At 37.9% G+C, this 19,622-nt stretch overlaps 1 protein-coding gene across 1 annotated transcript; it reads left to right on the plus strand.

Annotated features, from left to right (window-relative positions):
• LOC109840232 (tRNA (guanine(9)-N1)-methyltransferase) lies at window positions 14,698-19,250 on the plus strand. Its single transcript, XM_020408795.1, has 3 exons — window positions 14,698-15,169; window positions 17,666-18,025; window positions 18,769-19,250. Exons 1-3 carry the CDS (start codon window positions 14,795-14,797, stop codon window positions 19,120-19,122), a joined length of 1,089 nt encoding a protein of 362 aa, XP_020264384.1. The 5' UTR covers window positions 14,698-14,794; the 3' UTR covers window positions 19,123-19,250.

Genomic DNA, 19,622 nt, shown 5'->3' on the forward strand with positions numbered 1-19,622 from the left:
CAGGACCGTCATCCTGGGAAGGATACTGGAGGCTGAGCTCGACGACATGCCCGGTGACGTTGTCACACTCGACTCCTAGCCAACTGCAGCAGTCGTCTCCACCTTTCCTCCAAGAAGACAGCCAGTCGCCAGGATCGTACATGTCTTTTCCAATGTCGAGGAGAGCTCTTCGCTCTCTGTCGATGCATCTTATTCTTCCGCCACCCTGCAGAGGGAAACATGATGGAGCGTTGGCTCCGATGTATAGTATGAGAATAGCCACCCGCACGAGAGAGAGGGGTACCCTCTTGCATCCGCAAGTTCTGATACAATAAGCCATTAGAATCCTTTGGGCTGGCCTAGCTATAGATGATGGACTGAAATGCTAGGTGTGATATTGTGGTCTGTAAGCAGAGGCGAGTGCGTGTGTATATATACTGCATTAGACTGCTGTTGCATAATATATAGTTAGGTAGGTATTTTATTTCTTTTTTATACATATTTTTATTTATTTATTTATTTTATTTTATTTTTGAAATGCATACCAATTCCCTTATTAGTTTTCTTGATAATGACTGATTGTATGGTGTCCACGTATAAAGCTAGTTCATGTACTGCTTTCAGTTTGGAAAGAGAACTACATATTTGCCTATATTTTAACCGAATTTGATAACAGACTTCAGGTTGGTGCCAGGTTTAAATCTGTATCTAACGCGCTTTCTATCCATTGATGATTTCTTTTTCTAATGAGAAACTGCAAAAATTAATGCTCCATTATGTTTAATTAAAAAGGTCATCAGTCCACATCAAGTTCTAATGAGAAACTGCAAAAATTAATGCTCCATTATGTTTAATTAAAAAGGTCATCAGTCCACATCAAGGAAACTATTCTATTGATGATTAAGAATGCTCCATTATGTTTAATTAAAAAGGTCATCAGTCCACATCAAGGAAACTATTCTATTGATGATTAAGAAGATTTATTTGAGACCAGAATAGGACCATGGCTAGTAAAAGTATAATATTTGGATCCAATTAGTCTGTGTAGGACAAAATAATCAAATGAGGACTTGACCTTGAAGCAGATTCGGTCGTCGGAGGTGAATTTAATAGAGGCTTGTTCAGACCAGCTACAACAAATTTGGTGGAGTGTAGTAAGGGGTTTTGTCTTTTTTTTTAATATTTAATTATGATTATAATTAGAGACCTAATCAGTCGCGTCTTAATAACTATACTAGCTGAGGGACTATGTGTCAATAAAAGATGACACCTCCATACTAAAGGTCTTGCAATGAGCACTAATTTTTCATAATTTTTTCTTTAATATGACTCTCAAAGTCACCCACAACCACAAGTCAAAGTTACAGCATAGACAAGTATTTTAAATTTGCCAATAGCGCTCCTTCTAAGATTTCCCTTGCTTTCTATTTTTCCCACAGAACAACTGTAAAACAAAACATTTCACGCCTAATTCCCTCTACTACAAAAGGGCTGCCTTTTTGCAAAGTATGTTATTAGCTTATTCCTATTGGAAACTAAAATACTAAAACTTACGGCTAGGTTTCGGTTCAGTTTGGAGCTTCGGTGAATTCTAGGTCATGATTATATATAAATTTTTTTATTAAACTATATTGGCTGAAATGGAAATAGTTCAACGTACCTCATCCATGCTTAAATCCAATACAAATTATTTGAGAATTAATAAATGTTTAGCAATCGAAGCATTTAAGATATTCAGGTGTTGACCAATATTGAGAAACATGTACATGGTTATTTGGGGGAAGTATCCGCTTCAGAGGCATTAGGGGCTGTTTGGTTCCCTATTTTTGAGGGAAAGACTCTCTTGAAAGCTTGCTAAAAGTGTCACTTTTTGGCAGGCTTTCAGCCAAAATCGCCTCTAAAAAAGAAGATTTTGGCTGATAGCCTGCCAAAAAGTGACACTTTTGACACTCTTAGCAGGCTTTCAAGAGAGTCTTTCCCTCAAAAACATGGAACCAAACAGCCCCTTAGACGCAGACAACCTGATTTATGCAAAATATTAATTTTTGGCCCAACGTGTTATTCAGGTAAAAAAGTGGAAATTTCACTTCTTGACATAACCCTTGATCCTGATCCAAGAGTTTTCAAACATAATGGGAAAAAAAAATCCTATTTTACATCTAGATGCGTCTCCACCTACTGTTTGACTCCAAATTAGACTGCAGCATGGGATCGCAATAATTCACCAGGGTTAATGCTTACAATACAGTTTTTTTGAGGTATAATCAGATTATTGAACCCACCATAGCAAGGCCACATACCCCACGCCCCCCCCCCCCCCCCCTCACCCTCACTCATGTGCTCTTTCATTTTCTAATCCATAGATGGTTCATCATATTGCCTTCTGAGACATCCTTTGAACAATAATAGCTAGTCACGCCACCGTAAAGGTAACATTTGACGATGCAAGTTAGCCTCCTTAACAACCCAGCTCAAAAGGCGATAAGGTGTTGCAGAATGGATAAATAAGCGCATTAGCAACACCTAACGGCTTTTGGACTCCACTATTTGTTGTTGGTAAGTTTTGAATTAGTCTCAGAGGTTATATTTGCTAAACTGAAACTATGGCCAAGGCATATTGAGATCACTTGACGATAAACAATATTTGGAGACCGTTTTGATTCAAAGTCTTCACGTTTAGGAGACTTATCGCAAACTCCTTCTTTTGTGCAGGCTGCAAACTACGATTACCTCGAGTAAGTTGTAAAACGTTAACTCCACAAAGTATAAAAGAAAAACACGATATGTATGTGCACAAATGTTTTATTTTATTTTATTTTTCCTTTTGAATTAATGATCTAGCGTTACCCCCCCCCCCTTTTTTTCCTCTAATGTATAATAATAGACTTGATTAGCCTATCAGTGACAAATTAGTGAATATCTATATGGAACCTTTGGCAGGAGATTTTGTCCCTTCCAAAACATCTGAAATTTAATAAAGGAGTTAAGCAGTTGTGTCGTATAAAGAATGAACGATGGCGAACGATGGCGTTAAGATCTGACTGGTGTAGAGTTTTTCTTTTCTATTTTTCTTATTGCTTTTTTCTTTATCATTTTTCCTTTGGTGGTCAAGAAGTGCGTGATGTTGGGGAAATACCCGGGGCTACGCTAAATCCCTAAAACAGCAAAAACGCAGTATAAAAAAAGTACACCAAGATTTACAAGGTTTGGCAAACTTGCCTACGTCCTTGAGAGTCACATAATTAATTTCTTATTAATCAAAGAAATTATAATGCAAGAGCAGATCTCAAACTTGAGATCTCTCAATAAATGCAAAATCTAACACTGTAGCTACAGTGAAGATCTCTCTTCTTAATTTCCCACTTCTTAAATTTCCCCTTTTATATCCCCCCTCCTCAAATCTCTGAGTGAGCGCTGGAGAAAGAAAGAAAAGAACAGAGAGAGAAGAATGCTGCCACTGCTAAGGGTTGAAATCGTGAGAAGGAGAGAGAGAGAAGAAGCATCGGAGAGAGGTGCTCTGGGTTTCCCTTTAATATTAGAAAACTTCTTTTTATAATATCAGTTCCTCAAAAATTGGAGATATAGGCTAAAAAAAAAAAAAAAAAAAAAATGATCCTCGATTGAGATTGCCTAGATCGAGCTCGCCCACTCTCGACCCCGTCTGTCAGCACCGACCTCGCTTGAAGCCCTCGAGCTCGCCTACAAGGGGGGTTCGACCTTGCCTGAAGGAGCTCGAGCTCGCTTGAAGCACCGACCTTGCCTGCAGGTCAACCTGGACCTCGCCTAAAGCCTACTCGAGCTCGCCTGACCTTGCCTTCGACCTCGCCTGAGCTCGCCAGAGGCCCGCCTGACGGTTTGTGTCTACACCCGACACTAACAATTTCCCACTTGGAGACAAAACCACCATCGACGGGCTATCTCAACAATCACCTCCTCCTGTGTGGCTCCGCCTTCATCACCTATGCATGAAGGCCAATTGAAATTATGCACAACTTTAGTTTCTAAAATATCACTGCATTTGTCAACATATCCGCTGGATTATTACTTCCTTGGATCTTCTATTGAAATCCTTTGACACTTGTCGGGCTCTGTATCTTCTGGAACCATCGTGTTTCTTTTTCACTCGATACACCCACTTGTTATGATATGCCTTCTTCCCCATGGGCAACTCAGCTAGTTCCCATGTATGATTAGAGATCAGAGATTTCATCTCTTCTTTCATGGCAAGCTCCCACTTGCTCGCATCTCCACTTTAACAAGCTTCATCATAGCTTTCAGGCTCCCCTTCATCTATCAGCAACATAAAATTCATGTATCAGCTATTAGGCATAGGAGGATGAGAAGTTCTTCTCAATATCGGAGTTGGCACGTCAGGCTCCTGCACACCGTTCTGTCCAACAGGCTCTTCTGGCATAGGACCTTCTGCATTGGGTTCTTCCGAGAGGTTACTCGAGACATTATCTGCATCTATAAATGTTGACTCGCTCTCTGATTCATCTGTCTTGTGCATATCCTTGTACATCACCTTCTCATTAAATATCACATCTCAGCTCCTGATCATATTCTTGTTTTCGTTGTCCCAAATGCGGTAGCCGAACTCATCTTCACCATACCCGATGAATATGCATTTCTTGGACTTTAGATCAAGCTTATTCCTTCCTTGATCACTAATATGCACATAAGCTACACAACCGAAAACTTTGAGATGTGAGAGGCTTACCTCCTTTCCGCACCATATCTCTTCTGGTATTCTGTGCTCCAATGGAACTGATGGACCTCGGTTGATCAAGTAAGGTACTGTGTTGATTGCTTCTACTCAGAACTGATTCGGTAGGCCTGACTGTATACAGATGTTTTTGGCTCTCTCTGTTAACGTCCTGTTCATCCGTTCAGCTACACTATTGTGCTGAGGCGTGCCGGGCATGATTCTCTCCATTTTGATCCCGTGCTCATAGCAGAACTTCTTGAATCTGATGTCTTCATACTCACCGCCATTATCGGTCCTGAGCTTCTTTATTCTCAGACCGGTGTTATTCTTGACCGTGGCTTTCCATCTTCTGAAAGCCTTAAATACTTCTGATTTATCCTTCAGAAAGTAGACACATACTTTCCGAGAGTGATCATCGATAAAAGTCACAAAGTAGTGTTTCCCACCAATGGACACGGTGGTGGTTGGTCCCCAAACATCTGAGTAAACCAGCTCTAGCTTCTCTTTCCTAGGGGTTCCGCCACTTGTCTAAAAGCTGATTCTCTTCTGCTTTCTAAGTATGCATTCTTCATACATATTAATCTCTACTGATTGTAAACCTGGGAGTTTTCCCTTTGTGTGCATAATTTTCATCCTCTTTTCACTCATATGACCGAGTCTCTAGTGCCACAGCTTTGAAGTCTCATTGCCTGTTGCAACTAAGATCAAACAACATACATCTGCTATCATATACAGGATACCAGTCTTCCTGCCTCGAGCAATTGTCATTGCACTTTTTGAAATCCTCCAATCATCACCATGGAAAGTTGTAGTGTAACCTTCACGAGCTAGTTAGCTTACTGAGATTAAGTTTTTTTTCCAGGTTGGGAATATGCTTGACATCCTTCCGCTCCCATACTGACCCATTTAACTTAATCTTTACTACACCTTCTCCAATAATGACATATAGTTGATCATCACCAAAGTATACATTTCTAAGGTTTTCGGGGATATACTTCTCGAGGAATTCTTTCTGAAAAGTAGCATGGAATGATGCTCTAGAGTCCAACGCCTAAGACTCCTCCTTGCTCTCCAAAGAGCATATCAATGCATCATCTCCTCCTAAGGTGAAAGCAACATTTGCATCTGCCTTTTCCTCCTACTCCTTTTGTGCACTCTTGCACAGATTCTTGTAGTACCCGGTTTTCCCGTACTTCCAACATTCGATAGCCTTCGAGCTGCTGGGATTCCTGGATTTGGACCTCCTATCCTCTGATCCATTTCCTCTGGTTGATTTCTACCTCTTGACTCTGCATGCAATATTGAAGAGGTTGTAGCTTCATCCGACTCTCTCCGTCAGATCTCCTCACTGAGAACCAGATCACGAACGTCATTAAACTTGAACTTGTTACTTCCCGACGAGCTACTCATAGCTGTGACTGTAGAATTCTAGCTTTCTGGTAGGGAAGACAAAAGGATCAATGCTTGTACTTTTTCATCAAACTCAATATCAACTGAACTCAATTGTGTTGTGATTGTATTGAGTTCATTGAGATGATGTGCTACCGATGCACCTTCCGTCATTCGCAGATTGAATAACCGCCTCATTAAATGAACTTTATTTGAGGCTGATAGCTTCTCATACATATTTGAAAGTGCTGCCATAAGACCCATCGTGGTCTTTTTCTTTGCAATGTTAAAAGCAACATTGCGGGTTAATGCCAAACGAATAACCCCGAGGACCTTTCTGTCTAGAAGGTTCTAATCTTCTTCTTTCATACTCTCCGGCTTCTTCCCCGAAAGGGGTTGATACAAATTCTTTTGGTACAGATAATCCTCTATCTGCATCTTCCAAAATCCGAAATCTGTTCCATCAAACTTCTCTAATCTCACTTTTCCTTCATCTGCGACCATCGCTCCCACTGGAATCTGACTTTCTCTAGATCGTTTCAAGCTCGGATACCAGTTGTTGGGGAAATACCCAGGGCTACGCTAAACCCCTAAAATAGCAAAAACACAGTATAGAGAAAAGTACATCAAGATTTACGAGGTTCAGCAAATTTGCCTACGTTTTCAGGAGCCACACAATTAATTTCTTATTAATAAAAAAAATTACAATGCAAAAGCAAATCTCAAACTTGATCTCTCTCAATAAATGCAAAATCTAACATTGTAGCTACAGTGAAGATCTCTCTTCTTAAATTTCCCCTCTTAAATTCCCCTTTTATATCCCCCCTCCTCAAATCTCTGAGTGAGCGCTGGAGAAAAAAAGAATAGAGAAGAGAGAGAAGAACGTCGCCGATGCCCAGGGTTGAAATAGTGAGAAGGAGAGAGAGAGAGAGAAGAAGAAGTTTCGGAGAGAGGTGCTCTGGGTTTCCCTTTTATAGGGAAACCATAGCGACCTGTTGCTGGAGCTCGCCTGTAGATCCTCGCTTGAGCTCGCCTGGATCGAGCTCCTCTATTCTCAACTCCGCTTGTCAGCACCGACTTCGCCTAAATCTCTCGAGCTCGCTGTAGAAACGACAACGAAGTTCTGGAGAAAACAAGCAGGAGGCATTTTGGAAGCTTCACGGTTGATCGCATATAGTGCGGCAGTCAACCGCGAACGTGCACATGACAGGGTTGGTCTCTGGACTTTTGGCGGTTGATCGCGATGGGTTCTACGGTTGACTGTGCCAAAACCTTGTAGGTGATTTTGTCTCTGGACTTTTGGCGGTCGACCGTACGATGGGTTCGACGATCGACCGCGTAGTGGGTTTGGGCATGTTTTTGTTTTCTGATCCATTTCATTTTGAGTTGATATATAACCCTAATCACGATTAATTAGGATTAAGGAATGATGTTTTTAGCAGTCTTTGAGAGAGGATTGTTGCATCCAATTGTGGGAGATTTGTGAGAGATTTAGAGAGTTTTGTTTTTAGGATTTTGAGTGATTTTGTAACCCAAAAATTTTGTATTCTCTTCATCTCTAATAGTAAGAACTCCCCCCTCCTTGCCCCGTGGATGTAGGCAACTTGCCGAACCATATAAAACTTGTTTGTCTTACTGTGATTTGTGGTTGCTTGTGTGGTTGTGATCTTTCTCATTCTTGTTCGTGTGATTCGAGTTCCGCTGCATACAACAAGTGACCCTCACAAATATTCTCAAATATAAAGATTTTGTTCTCTAACAAAATGAGAACTCAATGAAGCTCACACTTAATGTATCATTCACCACAACCCAATAATATAGTGTATGAAAATACTAAAAGGTCAATAGGGATGTGGGTGAACAAAGAGCAATAATCAAAACTAAACTCAATATAAATTCTAGCTTAACAAAATGAATAAATAACAAATAATTGTATAAGGCTAGAGATAGAGTTTAGAAGAATCTTCTCTAGAATTTAAGAAAGAGAGATGGATGAAAATGAAGCTCAAACCTATAGAATCAATCTCATTTTTCTCTTGTGAAAGTTTCTTCACAAAAACTTATAAAACAACACTTAAACAAACTTTAAATTCTTGTAAAACTTGATTAAAATTTTCTTGGTTGTTGGGAGTGTTAAATGCAATGGGGTATATATAAGGTAGAAGAAACCAGCCCAAGAAACCATCACAAAGCAACAAAACAATAAAAAAACACAAAATCTAGAAAACTAACCGTTATGCCAACGACTACTATTTCAGTCGACCGGATGACAATGGTCGGTCGACCGAAGGTTGTGCATCAGCCAACCGAATACAAGTTGTCGGTAGACTAAAACACCCTGAAAAAGATCAGCTAAAATATGAGTTCTGGTTGGTCGACCGGAAGGTCATGTTCGGTTGACCGAACTACCCTGAGAAACAAAACTAAATAATTTTGTTCTGGTCGGTCGACCGGCATGCCTTGTGCAGTCGACCGAAAATTGATATATGATAATAACTATTAAAAAACTAAATTTGAATTAACTTTAAAAAATATCAAATTATAAATTCTAAAAACTATAAAACTTGGGAAAATGTTTATAAACATAAAAATGAACATGTTACAAAAGAAAATTTTCAAATTGCATTTCCCATTTGTGAAAACTTGTCGTTTTGCAAAAACTCAAAAATACGTGTTTGTATGAACACTTGATATTGACATATATTTTAAACAAAGTTGTAAAAATATTTTGAACTGATTTATGGACTATATAAAAGATGTATACAAAGATTATTTTGTCCATAAGACAATAAAATAAAGATAACTTAAAAATATCCAAATTGTGATGAAAGTAAGAAATGTGTATGTGCATATAATTTGAGCTTCAAAGTATTGATACATAAAATACACCCTACACTAATATACCATATAGATTGCATATGAAGCTCGATCGAGGATCTTGATTTGACTTGTATATGCTCCATTAACAATATGACTCTTGTATCATTCAACCTGGGTTAATCAATCAAAACCAAACACTAGAAAACACGTTACAAATTATTTATTAAATTATCAAAACAAGATTAGAGAATTAGGCTCACCACATGAGTCCTAACAGGAAAGCCGTGAACTTTTCATGAAGCTATAAATAGCACAAATGTATCTTAAAGGATGACAGCAATGCATGAAGAAATTAAAGCTCTCCATAAGAATAAGATTTGGGTCCTTGTGTCACTACCACAAGGAAGAAAGACCATTAGAAATAAATTGGTCTATAAGGCCAAGTGAAATGGCGACGATCAAGTGGAGTGATATCGTGCTAGAATGGTGGTAAAGGGATATATGTTCAGAAAGAAGGTATTGATTTTAATGATATTTTTTTCCTGTAGTTCGACTTACAACAGTTATGGTAGTTCTTACTATGAGCGTTATATTTAACTTACATCTAGAGCAGCTAGATATGAAAATAGTATTTCTTCATGGAGATCATGAAGAAGAAATTTATATGCTCCAACCAGAAGGTTTTGAAGAAAAAAAGAGAACTTGGTTTGTATGTTGAACAAATCTCTGTACAGTCTAAAGCAGACACCGAGGTGTTGGCACAAGAGATTTAATTCATTCATCGTGAGCGTTGAATACAACAGGCTTAATTTAGACCTTTGTGCGTATTTCAAGAGGTTTGGTGAAAATAATTTTTTTATTTTATTAGTGTATGTTAACAACATGTTGGTTGCAGGCCCCAACAAAGATCGTATCAAAAAATTAAAGGCATAGTTGGCTAGAGAATTTAAAATGAAGGATTTAGAATCTACAAACAAGATTCTAGGGATGCAAATTTATCGAGATAGAATTAATAGGAATATTTAGCTTTCTCAGAAAATTATTTAAAGAAAATCTTGCGACGCTTCAATATGAAAAATTATAAGTTAATTTCTATCACACTTCCTGTTAATTTCATGTTATCCTCAACTATAAGTCCTAACAACGAAGAAGAAAGGATGGAGATGTTCGAGTACCGTATACATCAACAATGAAAAGTTTAATGTTCGCTATGATTTGTACAAAACCAGACATTGCACAAGCAGTAGGAGTGGTTAGTCAATACATGACGAATCTTGGTAAAGAGCATTGGAATGCTGTAAAGAGGGTCCTAAGATATATTAAGGGAACTTCAAATATTGCATTATGTTATGAAGGATCAGATTTTATTGTCAATGGATATGTTGATTCTGATTATGCAAGTGATCGTGATACTAGCAAGTCCACCAAAGACTTTGTGTTTGTACTTGCTGGTGGAGCTGTAAGTTAGATATTAAAATTACAGTCAACTGTGGTTACATCAGCAACAGAAGCAGAATATGTAGCAGCTACACAAGGTAGTAAAGAGGCAATATGTTTGAGAATGTTACTAGAGGAACTCGGGCATGAACGAAAAAAATTCTCTATTTTGTGACAGACAGAGTGCTTTACATTTGGTAAGAAATCCATCCTTTCATTCAAAGACAAAACACATTCGAGTGCAGTACCACTTCATTCGTGAAGAAGTGAAAGAATGATTAGTGGATATACTGAAAATTCACACCAAAAAAACCTAGCAAATTTTTTAGCAAAAACAATCAATACGGACAAATTTATTTGGTGATGATCCTCTTGTGGTCTGTAAGAGATGTGAGCAACATGAAGATGACAAGATAGAAAAATGATGTGAAGATATGATTGATACTCAATCAAATCTTCAAGTGAGAGATTGTCAACAACAATTGCTGGCAACCACAATTGTGGAAAAATAAAAGATGGCGGCTCCCTAAAAATAAATGCACCGAAAGAAGCTGCACCGAAAGATGAAATAAAATATTAAAAAATTAGGAATAGTATTTTCCCGACCGCTATAAATAGGCCCAAAACTCTTCAAGAAAAATCCATCCCATAAACAACAACTCCACGTATAAAAGAGTGAGAGAAAAATAGAGAGAGTTTCTCCTCGTAAAGATAAATTGTAACTTTGAAGTTTTTCCTCATAGTGGATTTTTCTATCATTAACCGTGGTTTTTACCCCAAATTTATTTAGAAGATTTTTTACATAAATACGTGTGTTCATTTTATTACCTTCGCTTTACTATTCGCTGGGACCCTACTCTATTGAGCACCAGATTTGTCCCAACAACTATATTAACCAAAAATAATTGAGGAAAGACAACAGAAGAACAGAGATATGTTTTATCATAAAAGGCAACATAGGGCTCAGAGAACCAGCCAGGAATAATCCAAAGAATGCACTCATTTCCATCTCCTCTTGCTCTTCCTCTGCCTTTTTCTGCTAGGGATGTCAAATGGATGGTTTTGGTTGGATCTTTGTTGGGTCATAAATAGGTGGGCACATTTTTGACCACTTGACCATTTATGACCCATTTAGCATTTGCTAAATGGTTCACTTCTCATCCACCTATTTACTAAATGGGTGGTTCATGGGTGACCCAATAACCAATTTAGTTATGATGCTTGTATATATATGTAAGTTTCAGGGATCTACTTGTAAACTTTCAGGGGATTTTCTGCAAACTTGCAAGGGGCTTTCTGTAAAATTTTAAGGGGTTTTCTGCAAACTTTTAGGGATTTTTTTGCACTTTCAACCTGACTTGAGGCTTCAGAATGAGAGAATTGAGCAACAAAAAGATCAAGAAAAGTCTTTATAAAGCAAAGAACACATAGGTAGCATATAAAGCAAACATAGTAGATAAGCTGTCAACATAACTTAACTGAGTACAATCCATAATTGGTCCCTCATACAACATTTAAGTTTCATAAAAGAGGCAAGATGCATAATGAGGAATATGATCAAACAAAAGACCAGTTCACAAACATAAAAGCTAAATAGTGGTGAGAATCGTCGTCATTAAGGACTTTCCAAGCTACAGCCTGCTCGTAGGATACGGGGCGCCCCATGCTCGATACACATATAGGAGCACAGGAAGAACTTGGTTGAGTAGAGATTGCACTCTCTCCTCCACCTGGCTGTGCAACAAATTTATCTCTTTGATAACCATAGACTCTGCTGCCTTGGAAGCTTTTTCATCAATTCTGGGCTGATAGAAAATAGGAATTCGACACTAGTTTTACTTTTTTCGTCAAACACAATCTACAAAAGCTATTATATGAAGATAATCTATAAAATACTGCATCTTATATTTTTTGTAGATAATTGCAGCGACCTACACTTGCTGGCTCATGCAGATACAGGAGTATTCAAGATGAAATGAGACTACAATGGCACAAGCAAATAGATGGAATAGCACGCTAAAGGACGATGCCAAACAAACCACTGCTAACATGCTTATTTGCGAAACTAATTAAATAAACCAGCAGTGCGGTTCTCCAAAAGAAGTAAAGAAATACTAAGTGGAATTGTGGAACCAATATGCTACAAATAGCTTTAACAGTTCATGAAATATTTACTCGTAAACCATCCTTCATTCTGTAATTTCTATCACGAACCTTGACCCCAATTAGCAAAAGTGTAAGAGATAGAAAAGCTAATTATACGTCTATGGAATGATTATCAAACCAAAACTAAATAAGAAATAAATCCCGCTAAAATAATCATTCTAGAGGACTGCAACACCAGGTCAGTTAAGTAAAATCATGAAATGTGTTTGTTGAACAGGAACACAGGAAGAACGTAACAGAGTGAGCACAGCTGCACATGTTGTCAGTCAAGAACATATCTACGGAGCGTCAAAATCGACACTGTTATTTAGTAATACCTCAAAGAAAATACACATCTAGATTTCATCTTCAGATTCAAAATTTTGAATATCACTAAAATCATGCACCAACAAATGTCTTTCTTCAATATCTTCCAAACCTGCATTTAGATCATAGGATACAACTATGTTAGTCTAATATAATACATGTACACCATAAATTTACAGAAGGTAACATTACAGTGACTGAAAGAAAAGAGAAGCAGAAACATGGACTCCTTGAAACTCTTAATCACATATTATAGACAAGAACAAGGTTTATAACTCCACCAATCCAAATAATATTAACCATACAAACATAACCACTAGAGTCTTTGTCGGCATGAATTTCTTCTACAATTGTGCAACCTAGATTGTGTGCGAGTGCACTTATTACTTAGGGTCTGTTTGGCAAAAAAGAATACGAGTAGAACTTAAAAACTAGCTCACCAATTTTGGCCTTAAACTGGTTTGTTTTCGTCCACTCTTCTCTTGGTTCAGAACTAAACTGGTTTTGATCAAAACTGATTTGATGAGAGAGATGTCAATCCAATCACATTAGGATGACTAAAACGACTTCTAGCCTTTAGACTGGATGCATAGAGTAATTATGCAAAAGGCACCATTAATTCTATGTGATCAACTATTAGCTAGATCTTGGTTGATGCTAAGAAAAGAACATATATATGGCTGACACCTTTTTTGTCAGCTTTTCGATGGAAACCTTAATTAAATTTCCAGCCTATATGATTGAAGCTTAATTTGCAGTAAAAGACAATTTTTCGATGGAAACCTTAATTAAATTTCCAGCCTATATGATTGAAGCTTAATTTGCAGTAAAAGACAATTTAATTTCCTTACAAAACAATATCTTAGTTGCTAGTATATGAGAGACCTGTCCTCCTAAGAAAATTTATCTTATAAAATGTAGTGAAAATTCAAACTTTTCAAATTAAACCAAAATTTTAGCAAAATTAATCAATCCAATATGATCTCAAGACTAAAACATACTACAAAGCTCCTCAAATTATAACATTAATGCCAATAAGAATAAAAGACTCAAGAAAATCTCAAAATTGAAAGGAGACAGGATTTAAAAAAACCCCAAAATTGAAAGAAGGCAAGATCAAGAAACCCTACAAAGAATGTACCTCAAAATCCAGTGATTAGTTCGATTGAAGACCTGAATGTTGAAATTGCTCGATCAAAGGCCTGAATTTGAACATGAGAGTCGCTCGAACAAGACTCAAACCCTAATCGTTGCCTCTACAAGTTGAAGATTCGATTCTCCTGTTGATCGAGAGGAACTAGGGTTCGATCGGAGAAAGATGAGGTGAAATCGAGCGCTTGAGAGGAGAGAGAGGCGCTAGGGATCGAGCGTTTGACGGTTTGAGAAAGGGGAGAAAGGAGAACGAGGGCGTGGGAGCGGATCAGATTGGGTTGGGTTATGGGCGGGTTCGGTTATGAAATGTTTACGCTGGAGGGAAGCAATACTCACCCATTTAGGACCCGCTTTGTTAAGTGGTTGGGTATAGTTGGACTATTTTGTGGGTGAGTATGAGTAGATTATTTGGTTTGTGTCTAGATTGCCACCCCTACTCTTTCATGACCTTGGCCATTCCTCTCCCCTCACCAATTCTAGCGCTTAAAATTGGCAACAGAGTCATGTTCCTTTTTCTTCGCTGATGGTTAGATTGAGGAAGAATCTCATCCTCATCTACAAACAGCCATCAATTCCATTATTTTCTCTCTCAAAATGTTTAATAACACAGCACATTATTATTATGGTTGTTTATTTCAGGAAGGGCAAACGTTCTAGGGTTTTATATGTATAAAAACCTCGACTTTTTGCTGAGTCAGGTTACTTGCGGCCACTATTTAAGTTAAAAAGGGCACTACGGTAAATATTTCCACATTCTCGTCCCAAGTCAAAAAAGTCAAAACCCTGCCCCAATTCCCCCCAATTCCTCCCCTCTTCCAAAAACCCTAGCTTTTGGCAATGGAGGAACCCAACCAAAATGACCAGCCTACCCTCTCCAAAAGCGCGCGAAAGAAGCTCGCCAAGCAACAGCGGCAAGCAGAGCGCAAGGCCGAGAGAAAATCGCAGGAAAAGGAGCGAAAACGGAAGGATTTGGAGCGTCGGAGGAGAGAGTGGGAGGAGAAACTGAGCAGCGCAGCGTCGGAGGAGGAGAGAACGAGGATGATCGAGGAGCGAAAGGAGACGAGAAAGGAGAGGATGGGGAAGAGAGCCGAGGAGAGAGGAATGAGAGCTGAGAGGTTGAAGAAAGCCAAAGAAATTGGGCAGAAGGTTGTTATTGATCTGGAGTTCGCGGAGCTGATGACTTCGAATGAGATCCATAGCTTAGTGCAGCAGGTGAGCCTGTTTGGAACTTTTCTTTTTCTTTATTTTTTCAAATGCGCTAATTTGTTAGCGATGTGTAGAGGAATTTATCTGCAGATAGGAGTAAATGCAAATAGAAATCAGGAACTAATTATGAGGCTTCATGCAGAATGATAGTCTGTTGTAGAATTCGGAGGAAACATATACTGAAACTGGTTTTATTTACCTGTTAACCATGTTAATGCATTTTGATTCATACTGTGCCTCGCATAACTATAACGGAGGACCAGTACCTACAATGGCGATCGAAAAATGTGTAACATTATACAACTTAGGTCCTGTTCGGTTGGTTTAAAAAACGAAAGAAAGTGGTTAAAGAAAACTGATAATGGAGAAAAGTTCCAAAATTTTGACATTTTACCTCAGTTTCTGATGTTTGGACGACTTAAAAAGAAAAAGGAAAGTGGTGAAAAAAGAGATGCCACGTTAGATTATAAGGGAAGTTGTTTTCTTTCTCAAAAAACACCTGATTTTGCCAGAAAGTAGTGTTAAAGGTGATTAAATATTCAGATCTCGTACTCCTCCCCCTCCTTTCTCATTTTGCCTCCTCTCCATTTTCTCCTGCTTCCATTTTCTCTGGCCTATGACTCTGATGCTTTGAATGATGTGAGGGAAGCAGATCAGCGCGATATCCCTCTCCAGCGCCGCCGTCGAAACCCTCACAACCTTCACCGTCAACTTAACACTATGACAGTTAGCGATTATAATCCAGATGAAGATGGTGATGATGATGAACACAAAGACGAGGATGAGGATGAGGATTCGGTAAGGGAGAGGGAAAAGATCGCTGCAAGACTTCGAGAGCTCGCAGGCAACAAACCAGTAGAGGTTGAGGAAGCAAGGGATCTAGATGAAGAAGGGGAGAGAGGCGTAGATGATCTGCTTTGCAAAAATTTTAAAGATTTGAGGGAATAATTGCAAATTTTTTTAATTGGGGGAGTAATATCAATGCATAACATGAGGGACTTTTTTAAAAAAGCCCAAATTGAGGCTGTTGAAAACAGGGGACCAGTGTTTTCAATACTCAATTTGGACTATTCTCAAAAAAAGTCCCCCACCCTCTCATGTATTCATATTAGTCCTCCAATTAATAAAAATTTCAATTATTTCCTGAAATCTTTAAAAATTTTGTCAATTACTAACTCAAATTGAAAATTAGACCCTCAAATTGAAAATAACTCCCTCAGATGTTCATATTTTGAATCCCTCAATTCTTAAAACATCTTGCAAACTACTAACTCAAATTTAAAATTAGTCCCTCAAATCTTTAAACATTTTGAAATTACTCCCTCAAATGTTCGTATTTTGAAATTAACTTCGCGATTGTATTCCAGAGCACAATCCCTCAAATAGTGGGTATATTCGCCCATCAATTTATGTTGGCAACAACTTTGTCTCATATGGGTGGTAAGCTCACCATAGTGATCACAATCATGGTTTCTTCTTTTTTTCAGTTTGAACCAAACACTAGAAAATGAGGGAATCTATTCTAATATCAACTACTTACTAAGAAAAGAGGTGGAAGTTACTTTTATCCCATGTTTTTTGGCGAAACAAACATAAGAAACACTTTCCATGAAAGTGAAGGAAACACAAGAAAGTAAAGGAAATTTTTTTTTGGAAAATGAAGGAAAGTAACCAAACAGGCCCTTAGCCTTTCTTTGTGCATCATGAGTACGAGATTTGGCTTGATGTGATACTTTGTAGTGTGTCACTTGGTTGTACTCCCAAGCGAATAAACGTTACTTTGGTTTGATACTTACATGCTTCTGGTTGATATGAACAAGATTATCAGCTCCCTCTAAATTTTATTACCCAATACCTTGAATAAGTTTAAAATAACAAAAAGTACATATTCTGGTCAACTATTTGTCCGTCATGCTTGTTTGTGTAATTTGTATGTTGTGTTACCATCATCAACTGGAAATTTGCAAGTGTAAATCAAATTATATGACGCTGAGATGATAAGGTATTTCAGCCCTTAGTTAAAAAAAAACATTTTATATGCCCTGCATTTTGTCTACCCATCTTAGATAGGTCATGCTTAAGTTGTATATTTATTTTGTTGATCATGATGATATTTCATTAAAATATTCTAATTTTGAATTATTGTACTTATACAGATTCTATATTCTGTCATGTAAATTATCAACTTGATGTTTGCTTTTCTTTCATAACTGATGATTCCTATTTCAAAGAACGCGGAATTGGGGATTCATACTGGCCATCTTCTTATCATCTACAATAGTTGATCTGCAGTAACAGATTCTGATGACCATTGTCCTCCATTTTGGTTGCCAGTTAAAAGATGTGGATAAAATTGCTTGCAGCTGGTTCAAATGATCTAACTCAACATAACTAACAGAAACTAAGTCACCTAGCGCTAATTGCTTTTATTCTGATGTTGTCTTTTAACGCAACCCTTTTACTAGAACCTGTATTGAATTTATGAACTAATAAGGGTTTCAGGTTATGTATTGCTATGCAGTGAATGGAAGATGTGCTTCACCAGCTCATCTCTGGTTGACAGGATGCACCGGAGAAATGGAAACCCAGTTACAAAAAATTCCTGGATTTGATAAGTGGATCATTGAAAAGGAGGCCAAATCTTATATTGAAGCTTTACAAGACCAGAAAGAGAATCTTGTCTATCTAACAGCAGATGCTGAAACCGTTCTCAACGAGCTTGATCCAATGAAAATTTATATTATCGGTGGATTAGTTGATCGGAATCGGTGGAAAGGAATAACCATGAAGAAAGCAAATGAGCAGGGAATTCAAAGTGCAAGACTGCCAATTGGGAATTATCTTAAGATGTCGAGCTCTCAGGTATGCCTGTTTTTGTGTATCCATTGTTTTTGGAAGCAAAATGTGTCCCCACCCCCCACCCCCTCAAAATATTCTGGCTTTGAGTGGCGTAGGGTTCGAAGAGAGCCAAACCATGGAAAACCAGTTTAGTGCCATTTTTGCTCAAAACTCAAATAGGTTAGGTCAAGTTTGGTTTGTTTATATTGCAAGCTTAAGGTGGTTGTTTCGAGTTCCGCTAATTTTGAGTTTTGAATGTCTGTGCTTTTCTTGTTAAACTTAGGGAAAAAGTGAATTAGCCACGTTTGAGCCAATTCTTCACTGTTACTATTACTAACTTGATTTAGCTTGATGTTTTCTAATAGAGATTACTTATTAACCATTCTTTATACGTTATGACACGCGTGCGCGCACACACAGAGCTTATTCAAACCGAACACGAGCGAGTAAGGCCAACTCAAGCCGAACTGAACATAAGAGAGCAAGCCCAGTTGAACATAAGCGAGCAAGTCTGACCATTTGTTAGTTGAGTGAGCCAAAAATCAGGTAATACGAAGTCAAAATGAATTATTTTGAAGTGGCTAGTTCATTTGACACCCTTATTCTAGTCTATCTTCGTGAGGTCTCTTACCATTTTTGAAGAAAAAGAGACCAGGATGATGTTTAGTAGTTGGTCAAGTAGAAACGTTTGAGCTCACATTTTTGTAAGTACCTCTCCATGTTTAATTCTTTTGGATTATTCTCCTTACCTGTGCTTTACTGAACAGGTTCTTACCGTCAACCAAGTGGTGGAGATACTTCTGAAGTTTTTGCAAACAAGAGACTGGAAAGATGCATTCTTTCAGGTGATTCCACAAAGAAAAAGAGATGAAGGCAAAGGTGATGCTGAGACGGAAGAAACTGGAGATGAGAATGCTGAAGATCCTGCAGAACTTGTTGCAGCAGATGAAGATGCATTGGAAGTAGAAGGTGCTGATAATCTAGAAATAGAAGAAGATGCTGATGATGATCAAGATATTGATCCTTTTGTTAAGAAAAAGCAACGTTTGGAAAAATCTGACAATGATGCCGGAAGAGCAATTGAAGAAGAGACGAATGGCATGAGAAATGAATCTCAGTAGAACAACACTACTTGCGCCTTGATTTCTGGTTGGGGTTTAATTTTGGATGTTTGACATCTAGCTTTAGGGGCTGTTTGGTTGTTGTTGGTAAAGTTGTGTTTTTATGACACAACTTGGAAAGTTGTTGTCCACCTTGGTAAAGTTGTGTTTTTATGACACAACTTGGAAAGTTGTTGTCCACCTCATCAATTTCACTTTTATACTTTTCTTTGTTTGTTTTTTATTCCATTGGAATCATAAAACACTTGTTTGGTTTGCAAAATGAAACTTTAATTGTTTGTTTGGAAAGTGTAAAAAGTGGTCCCTACTTAAATGATCATATTGATTGGAATTATTTTTTATTATTTTTCCTAACTTCAATGTTAGCTTTCTTCTAAAATCATGTCTTTTTTTCATGAAATCACTTTACAAGCCACATCAACATATAAAATCACTTTACACTATTTTCACAACTACAAACAAACAATTGAAAGTGATGAAAGCTGACATTGGGACCCATT

This window comes from Asparagus officinalis, chromosome 5 (assembly GCF_001876935.1).
Source record: "Asparagus officinalis chromosome 5, Aspof.V1, whole genome shotgun sequence".
Lineage (NCBI taxonomy): Eukaryota > Viridiplantae > Streptophyta > Magnoliopsida > Asparagales > Asparagaceae > Asparagus > Asparagus officinalis.